At 28.9% G+C, this 9186-nt stretch overlaps 3 protein-coding genes across 3 annotated transcripts; 2 read left to right on the forward strand and 1 right to left on the reverse strand.

Moving 5' to 3' along the window:
* The first annotated feature begins 304 nt into the window (after nucleotides 1-304).
* Nucleotides 305-2424, forward strand: LOC137931047 (zinc finger matrin-type protein 2). Its single transcript, XM_068774448.1, has 3 exons — nucleotides 305-580; nucleotides 652-893; nucleotides 1770-2424. The coding sequence occupies exons 1-3, from the start codon at nucleotides 463-465 to the stop codon at nucleotides 2007-2009; spliced, it is 600 nt and encodes a 199-aa protein (XP_068630549.1). The 5' UTR covers nucleotides 305-462; the 3' UTR covers nucleotides 2010-2424.
* Nucleotides 2425-3732: 1308 nt separating this feature from the next.
* Nucleotides 3733-5276, forward strand: LOC137931260 (uncharacterized). Its single transcript, XM_068774687.1, has 3 exons — nucleotides 3733-4118; nucleotides 4190-4211; nucleotides 5057-5276. The coding sequence occupies exons 1-3, from the start codon at nucleotides 4047-4049 to the stop codon at nucleotides 5227-5229; spliced, it is 267 nt and encodes an 88-aa protein (XP_068630788.1). The 5' UTR covers nucleotides 3733-4046; the 3' UTR covers nucleotides 5230-5276.
* A 50-nt stretch (nucleotides 5277-5326) lies between these two features.
* Nucleotides 5327-6345, reverse strand: LOC137931225 (uncharacterized). Its single transcript, XM_068774634.1, has one exon. It carries the CDS (start codon nucleotides 6065-6067, stop codon nucleotides 5381-5383), a length of 687 nt encoding a protein of 228 aa, XP_068630735.1. The 5' UTR covers nucleotides 6068-6345; the 3' UTR covers nucleotides 5327-5380.
* Nucleotides 6346-9186: the final 2841 nt, after the last annotated feature.

Here is a 9186-nt window from a genome sequence, read left to right on the forward strand (position 1 = left end):
GTTATTCTAAAAACTTTAAATGTCACTTCTCGTATTAGTGTCTATGGATCTAGTCATTTACGGTTCAAACTCTTGAACGAATACCGGGTATAACAATACACAAACAAAATTTTGAAATGTTTCCTTAAAAAAATTCAAGATTTTTTTACAAATAAACGAGGTTAACTTTTTAAATTAAATACAATGAATATATATGTACTTAAACTTACTTAAATGCAATAAAACTGTTACATGACTATTTATTACTAAGACCATAGATGTGATATCTATGGTCTCAGTAATAAATAAAATAGTTTAACAGGAATCGTAGACTTTCATCGTTATAAACTGTCACTAATAAACAAGAAATGTCAATAGCATTGACCATATTTTTAAATACCACATATAAGTGAAAAAAGAATTATATTTTATCCACCTAACATAGGTTTATAAGATTTTGACGTAGTATACTTGCTAATCACAATGACTATGAGACCAGATGATCATCGACGAAAATGGGACAAAGAAGAATTCGAAAGAATTGCAACAGAACGTTTAAAAGCAGAGTTAGAAGAAGAAGAGGAACGTACTAAAAAGAAAGGTTAGTTAAAAATACTATATTATTATTCATAATAAAATGTAAAAGTGCCCTAACAGTTACTTAATTTTTAGCACCACCAGTAAAAAGAGAACTTTTAAAACAACGTGATTATAAAGTTGATTTAGACTCCAAACTTGGCAAAAGCGTTGTCATTACTAAAAATACTCCTACCTCACAATCGGGTGGCTACTACTGTAATGTATGTGATTGTGTTGTCAAAGATTCTATTAATTTCTTGGACCACATCAATGGCAAGAAACATCAAAGGAATCTTGGCATGTCTATGAAAATAGAAAGAAGCACATTAGATCAAGTAAGTAATGCAGTTGCTTTTATGAACAAAAAGTAAATATGATTACATGTTGTTCAATTGATAACCAATGCATGTAACAGTGTTCTATCAAAAAGTTGAAAAATGAAGCTTACAAAAACTTCATAAAAATTAAACAAATCTTAAGCTTAGACTAGTTTGATGAATAAAATAGGACCCATATGATTTTCTATTTACGTTTGTCACTTTTATGTCATACCATAATTGTATAGTAGTATATCAGAATGAAAATTATAAAAACCAGGAATAATGTTGACAGTACCATATTATGTGTATGTATGTGGCAGACATTCGTGGTGATTTTGCTCCTAAAAACATATCTAATTTCAGATATTATTAATGAGTATCCAAACTATCAAATTAGATATCATTACACCTTTTAAAAATACAAGAGGTTCCACTGTTCATTTAAAATTACTTGTGTAATAGGATACAATAATATGTACTATTTTTAATACCACAAAAATATAGCTAGTACCTATGTAATGCTAAGCTGTGTAAATCCTACCTATATTCTAATTATATCAGTTTATAATCCATAAAAACAGAAATTTTGGGTAGCACATTTTAGTTTCTTCAGATATTAAGTCTCGTTACTTAGTATCTTCGGTATGTTTCCATTAGTAGAGTACTGTAATTAGGTAGCTCCTGTACTCTAATAATGGAAACAGTTCTACTTTATACATACCAGAGAGTAAATTAAAAATACACTAAAATTGCATATACTCAAAAGGCATTGCATATACATCTGAAGAATGCCAGAAGAGCTGTTTGAATGAAACTACAACTGTATTGACATTACACATAGTTATTTTTGAAACCTTCAAGTATAGGTAAGCAATTTACTTAATTTCACAGGTCAAAGCACGATTCTCTTTAAATAAAAGAAAATTAGAGGAAAAAAAGAGAGAATATGAATTAGATACAAGATTGAGAGAAGCTGCCGAAGAAGAGGCAAGGTTAAAAGAACTGCGTCGGGAGAGGCGCCGTGATAAGAAACGCAGAATTCAGGACACTGATGAACCTGATGATCCTCCAGCTCAATCTGAACTAGCTCAAATAATGGGGTTTTCGGGTTTTGGTGGATCAAAAAAATAATTGTAAAATTAATAACTTTTTAACACTGTGTCAAGTACTGCCACTTTTTAAAAAAAATACAATAATTACAGGATATTTCTCTTTTAATTATATTAAATAAATTCAAATCTATTTACTTGTGGCCTAGGCAGTTAAGACCTTGACAGTTGTTATTCATATAATTTAAACAACTCCATAGTTGAACATGCCAAACAGATTACACATATATTATGTACTTATGTAAGCACAATAATTATGTGATTGAAGATAACCTAGATATAAGAATGATTTTTCATATATCTTTTAGAAAACAAAGGTTATTTTTACTTAAAATTGCTAATTTTAATTTATTACCAAATTAAAGTTTGTTTTCAAGTATTCTATAAAAATTTAAGATTAATATGTTTTTTTTTCATTATCCTGTCTCACACAAAAGATATTGTGGCCACATTTTATTAAATAAACACAATGTTATTATTAAAAACTACTTTGTTTTTTATCAATTTTAGTTGTTTGTTATTTTAATGTACTAGATACCTAATGCAGAGTTTAATGCAATTTTTAAAGTTCAACTTGATATTTGTTTTAACAGTCTCTTTCCACTTCAAAAATGCAGAATATTTCATAAAATTGTACATCAGGAAATCAAGAACAATACTTTTCGTAGTTGTAATTATTTTCTGGGCAAACTTTTTTAATTCTAAAACTATAACTCAAATTTGCAGACTGTAAAGATACAGTTGTACACTAAGAAGTGTGTTAGCTCTTTCATTTAATTCGGTTTTGAGAGTTATATTGCTTTACAAATCTGCTATGTTAATTATCAAATTTCTTGATACGTTATTATAAACTATAAAAAGCTTTAGCGAAATTTGGATGTTGATTGAGATCTTTTTAAAATCATTTGCTAGAGCCAATGGTTGAGTTATGATCATCTGTACATTGCATACGTTCATAGACTACTTCTGCGTCGCGGGTCGTTGATTGCAGACGTATTTACAAACCCTTTTGATTATAAAATCCTAACTATAAAGACAGCCTATTCATGACAAATCTATACCATGTTCGTCGCTTAAAATTGTTAAGAAAAGCATGTCACAAGACCGAGATTACTGACTTATAAAAATAAAAAATCTGACGTTTAAACGATCATGACACTTAGATGACCTTATAATATAATATTCAGGAAAAGTTCCAAACAGTGACATCAATAAGCATTTACTCAGCTATTAGGAACAAGTACAAGAATTTGTCACGTCGCCTGTACTAATAAAAATGGAAATTATAATTCTAGGCAAATTACTCTTTATCGAGTAGATGTATAAGGGGGACCGGAAACTAATGTCGCTTTCTGAAGTTAAATTCACATGTCTGCATTTTTAACAAGTTTTTATTTGTAATTAACAATGTATTCACCTTCATTATCAACCACCTTTTGCCATCTAGTATACAAATTTTCAAGTCGGAGCGGTAAAAATTAATCGGTTTTTCTGTAAAATATGTCGACAGAAACTACTTTACTTTCCGGTCCCCCTAATACTTAGAAACGGCTGTGCCCGATAATAAAAGGAGATCGAACATGTCCACTTAAAGCTGAAATTAATTAATACAATAAAAAAATTTCAATAAGGTATCGTTTACGTTATCGTTACGTGTGAGATTTTTCTTTTATTATGACTAGAAATAGCACTTTTTGTCAGAAAATTTGCGCAAAATTAATATTACATCCAACTTTAACCAACGGTGTTAAAAATATATTAATTACAAATTTTCTAGGGTTAGCAATTACCTAGCCTATCACCAGATTTCGTCTGGACGTTAATTTTTGGGAAATCTGTACACGAATGAATTTAAAAAACTTACATGGTATTGACGATGACTTGCATAGTATGTACTTTTAGCAGTACCATAAAGGATGCAAACAATGAGGAAACCCATTGAATAGCATGTGATTACATCCCATAGTGCTCGCTACAGTCGAGTGGTGACGAGACCACGCCTTTCTATAAAAACCAAGATGCAAAATTACATTGAGTTAATGTGACTGAAACAGCAGTGATGAGACAATATATACAAACCGTATTTTTTTTAATTGTTATTCTATTTGCGGTTTCAGCCTTGGAATATCAGGTATTTTATTCGAATTTATGAACATTTTTACTGTAAAAGATGAAAAAATTTTGCATAACTTTTTTTTTCAGACTGATATTAAGGCTGCTTTCGGTAAGTTCAAAAACAATATATTTTGGTCAATCGTCACTTTTTTCAAAGCATTGTGAATTACAATGCGAAATTACAGAAATAATTAAAATATAAATTAAAGTACAATAGTTATGAGCGTTTTCACTACCATGCAACATAACTATTAAAATTCCACAGACTTTAATATTTACCAGTGTTTGAATTTATTCTTTATCTTAAACAATAAAATTGTAACCTAGTATCTTGCATGTACATATAACAGGGGTGTAATTTTTGTTTTAGAAATTTATTACAGATAAAATTTGTTTATTCAACATTAGAACCTTTAGCAGAAGTCTAATGAACTTAATATCTTTTAATTTTTTTAATCTATTTTATTTTTAACTCTACTATGCTTTACAAGGTGTTATAAATTTGAAAAAGAAGCAAAGAAACTCCACAACTACACACAGAAACAAAAAGTATATAAAGAAATAACTATTACTGTTTTAGATGGAAAATCTTCAATAATTAATTGACTAGAACACTTCAAATACTTTTTAAAAAAAAATTATTTGGCATACATATATATTTTATATAGTATTTTATGAGATTACCATACCGTGATAGAAATGAGAAATTATTATAGTTTTATGAAGAAAGATTGGCTCCCTTAATAATAGGAGCTATATTAAGAGAGCCAATCTTGTTTGGCAGTAATATATTAAAGGCAGATAAATTGATTTTTAGTAAAATTTGTTCAATTTATTTCTGTTTCTGATAATTTTTTTCAAAAAGATGTGAATTTGCCTCAATATTCTGATAATACTATTTAGTGCCATGTCCACTTAGTAGAAGTTTTCATAGGTTTTAATATTGTATTTCAGGCAATGTTAATTATGAAGAAGATCAACTAATGAGGGAAAAACGTCAACTGGAAAATTTTGACAGTGATGACACTACTTTAGCAGAACAGGAAGAACCAGGTTTTTGGGATAGAGTTGTTAAAGTGGCCTTGAGGTTGTTTAATAAATTTATAGAATGGCTAAACTCAGCCTGATCAGTAATTGTTTATTAAAATATAATTAAATTTAAATAAAAAAAACAAATGTGTACTTCTCCATAAAAAATAAAACATCTCTCTCAAAATCAATGCCTTCATTTATTATCCTTAACATAATATTTAAAAATTGTTGATTTAAACAAAAAATTCATGATGTGGGTTTTAAAAAATCTTCTGCTATATTAAAAGGATTATATGTCCTTTGTGAAGCTAAATGTCGAATGTGTGCAAGCTCTTGATTCTCAGTTGGTCGAGGAAAACAGTTCACTGCTTTTTCAGACATGTTAATGGATTTAATAATATTTTTATAGCTAGACTGCCTTATGAAAGCTTTACTTGTTAATGCTGTATCAAGTAAACACTTCTCCATAACAGTCAGGGAATACTTATCTTTTGGCAGTGCTTTACCTTCCAATGCATTTGCTAGAGTATGGTAAACTGTTTTAAAATCAATATTATTTGTACAAATAGCAGGTGGGAAATCTTCAAAATCGGCGATAACACGAATGGCCGTGGCAGTTTCTGTATGGAGTTCTTTGAAATTCAGGGTGTCGGTAAGAAATTTAGCCCATTCAGCTAGAGGTATAAGATTACTCACTTTCTTTTTAGCTTTTTTTACTTTTTTACAGAAGATTGGATGTTCTAAAATCTTCTCCTTATAATATTCTATAGCACATTGCAATTCCTCTTCTGACTTATTAGGAACAATTTCTCTAATTTTTGACAAGTCTTGATAACTATAAACTTTTAAAGCTTGTAGAAGATTAAATTTATCTTCTGTAGTCCAATAATCAATTGCACTTGGATCTTTAATATTGACACAATTATCTTCCATTCTTCTTTTATTTAAATTGTATCGCCTTTTAATGATTACGAGTTAACCAGATACAATTATATCCAGTAAAAATTCAGAAAAACCTCAACGAAATAAAAGTCTTAAGTGAACCAGGGTTTTTAAATAAAGTAATTATAAGAAGTGCGATTAAATACATGCCACACTTTTGTGATTTTATAAATACAAATTGCTAAACACACACTAAATTAAATACCAAATGGACTTCAAGGAGTTATTTCAAATTTTAATAAATTATACTGTTTTGAAAACGTTTTGGAAAATATATTTATATTGACGGGATTTGATTATACATATGTTTATTTATGGTATATTTATTCATTCTACTCTTGTCATAGATAAGCAAATTGTATAATAGATTCAATATACCATAAGAAAAAGGTTATTTATTATCAAACTTCTCCTTGTCGTCTCAACATGTATAGTAAAAAAAATTGGGATACATTGTAAAGTTGTTATTATGTAATCATTTTATTGGAAAATAAATTATTGATATTATTTTATCTGTTTCCTATTTGAATACTATTTCCGAGATTAAGCACTGATCAATGTTTTAGATAAGTGATGATGCAGGAAAAATATGGAATTCTATTCTAACATTTTACCTCTTAAACTAAGCCACGAGAAAACATCTTTCGACTAGCCTATAATATGTTGGTAACACTCTTTTTTGATATAATGACAACATTAGTAGATTATAATTAGATGCCTTAGTTCAGAGCCTCATACCTCGCAACAACTATCCCATTAGTAACGAAGCTCGCCTAAAGCTTAATAAATATAAAAGCATTTTAAAACCATAATTTGTCAATCATATACTACCATTAAGAAGGTGGTCCCTATACGACCAATACAATTAATCTTACATGTTTGTAATGATATAAATCCGTATATGCATTTGCATTATGTTTATTTCGCTGAAAATTTAAATTCCCGCGTATTACTACTCATATTTGGATGACAAGACTTCATATTTCCTTTTAACTTTTATTAAAACATTTCCAACGCGAATCTTTTATTGTTGTATATAAATGGTCTATTAATTATTCATTTTTTAAGTGCCAAGACGACATAGGAAGTGATAAAACAACCCGGAAGCAATTGCTGCTCGAAAGTCCGGCTGTAATACCTCTGAATTTAATTTTATCGGAAATGATGCCTTTATACACCTTACCTACACTGAATGTCTTTTTACCGTTAAAAGAATTTTCTTTCTAGCGCCCGCTTTTAAGATTATTTTATTAATATACTGACACTTGCGAAAGAAGAAGATGTTATCGAACCTTAAACACTCAAATAAGCATAAAATTAAGATAGGGTCTGCATATACCAGAGAATTATTAGGAAAAATCGCCTGATGGTGGTCTTATTGTCTAGTGAGTGTTATTATTATTTTCACATTAAATACTTGTTTGATAAATTAATTTCACAAAACTTGAGAACAGTAACACATTAAACAATCCTTTTATTGTATCTGAATAGTTTTTTATAAACACCCACTACATTTTATCTTACGAACATAGACTGCACAATCTGCAAATCACCCTAATATTTATTATGTATGCGATCAACTTAAAAGGAAATCAGTTTAGGGTTAGTAGCATAAAAATGAAATAAACAAATAGGTAGTATAAAATTATATATTGATTATACTATTATAGGTCATTACCTGTAGACATAGCTTTTAAACGTTTTTTACTTGCAAACTGTTGTATGGATTATAATTTTCCGGCTCAATGGCACTATCATGTATAATGGTTTACAGTATTTCTTTTAAATTATCTGTCCTGGATCATGAACAAAAAATATAGCACTATATGCTGGTTTTGAAATAAGTAGAATTACACAATATACATAATGTACCATGAAATGACAATATTCGCGGCTTCGTATACTACAGACTAGCTTTTACGACGGAACCACTGACTTGAACACTGTAGATATAAAAAGTTACGGTGAAATCAAGATGAGAGAAATTAAATTAAAATATTATAAATGCAGATATTGAGAAATAATTACGCTAACTAAAACAAAACAATGTTTATAACGGTTATAGGAATACTGCAACATATCTTTGATAACTTTTGTTTGGAAGTTTAATTATTTACATAAAAACTTATTAACAAAGCAAAGGGTAACTAAGCCTAGAAAATTGTGAAAACTTATTTAATCAACTAAGGGACAACATATTTTCTCCAAAATAATTAATACTTATGTATAATATCATAAAAGTAACAAAACCATTCTTATTTCAACAAAGACAAAAAATATCTTAAGAATTAAATGCAGAAGTAAGATGTTATTAAAAATGAACACATGGGCTTTATAATTTGCTTATTGAGGGATAGTTTTTCTACGTCAGGTGGGGACATAATATCACTAAAATGACCAATGTAAAAAAAACACAAATTTTTTTCTTCTTCCATTGCACGCGATTGCACATTTTACTATTAAACAGGCTATCATCATGCAATCCAGTGACATGGATAAAAAAACAAATATTAGTATCATTATCTTGACATCGATTGTTAATGTGGCCTTGAATATAATGGTACTGACATTGAATCACATATAAACCTAATATGTACAAGACAATAAAAATAAACCTAATCATCAAGACTAGTAAAGTGTGTTGGGGTCACTAATATTTTGTCCAGCTAGACTGACAAATTAAATTGAGGTTTTATTAAAAAGTTCGCTTAGTTAGTTAAAATAATTCTAGTTTTTTTTTCTAATAGGATATAAGTCAATGGTATATTTGTGTTTAGAAAAATTATTTTAAAAAATTCGGAAGATCGTGTCTAAGACAATCCTTTAAAATTGCGTCTATTACAATAAACACAATGTAAAAATGGAACCTTTCCCAAGCAAAGTTTTAATCGAAGGGATAAACCATAATTTTTTAATCGTTTTGCACACTAAACACAGATCGCTTGATGCAATTAAAAATTTATTTAAAATTTTGTATGTTCCTTCCCAACCTTCCGTTTTTACCCCAACGCACTTTACATAGAAATATAATAACTTCTAAATCCCGGTCTCGAAAATTTCAATAGGACTGTAAAATCTGAAAGCCAACTAGGCCGAACATCATCTGAATA

This window comes from Battus philenor, unplaced genomic scaffold (assembly GCF_028537555.1).
Source record: "Battus philenor isolate CCGP_79_NKW_IND1 unplaced genomic scaffold, ilBatPhil1.0.hap1 SCAF_7, whole genome shotgun sequence".
NCBI lineage: Eukaryota > Metazoa > Arthropoda > Insecta > Lepidoptera > Papilionidae > Battus > Battus philenor.

What these genes read in the sequence shown, in the direction of transcription:
- LOC137931225 (XM_068774634.1), bottom strand. Translation starts at nt 6,067, where the DNA reads ATGGAAGATAATTGTGTCAATATTAAAGATCCAAGTGCAATTGATTAT.
- LOC137931047 (XM_068774448.1), top strand. Translation starts at nt 463, where the DNA reads ATGACTATGAGACCAGATGATCATCGACGAAAATGGGACAAAGAAGAA. An exon ending in GGAACGTACTAAAAAGAAAG is followed by an intron (nt 581 to 651) that starts GTTAGTTAAAAA and finishes CTTAATTTTTAG; the next exon opens with CACCACCAGTAAAAAGAGAA. An exon ending in AAAGAAGCACATTAGATCAA is followed by an intron (nt 894 to 1,769) that starts GTAAGTAATGCA and finishes TTAATTTCACAG; the next exon opens with GTCAAAGCACGATTCTCTTT.
- LOC137931260 (XM_068774687.1), top strand. Translation starts at nt 4,047, where the DNA reads ATGAGACAATATATACAAACCGTATTTTTTTTAATTGTTATTCTATTT. An exon ending in TTTCAGCCTTGGAATATCAG is followed by an intron (nt 4,119 to 4,189) that starts GTATTTTATTCG and finishes TTTTTTTTTCAG; the next exon opens with ACTGATATTAAGGCTGCTTT. An exon ending in TGATATTAAGGCTGCTTTCG is followed by an intron (nt 4,212 to 5,056) that starts GTAAGTTCAAAA and finishes ATTGTATTTCAG; the next exon opens with GCAATGTTAATTATGAAGAA.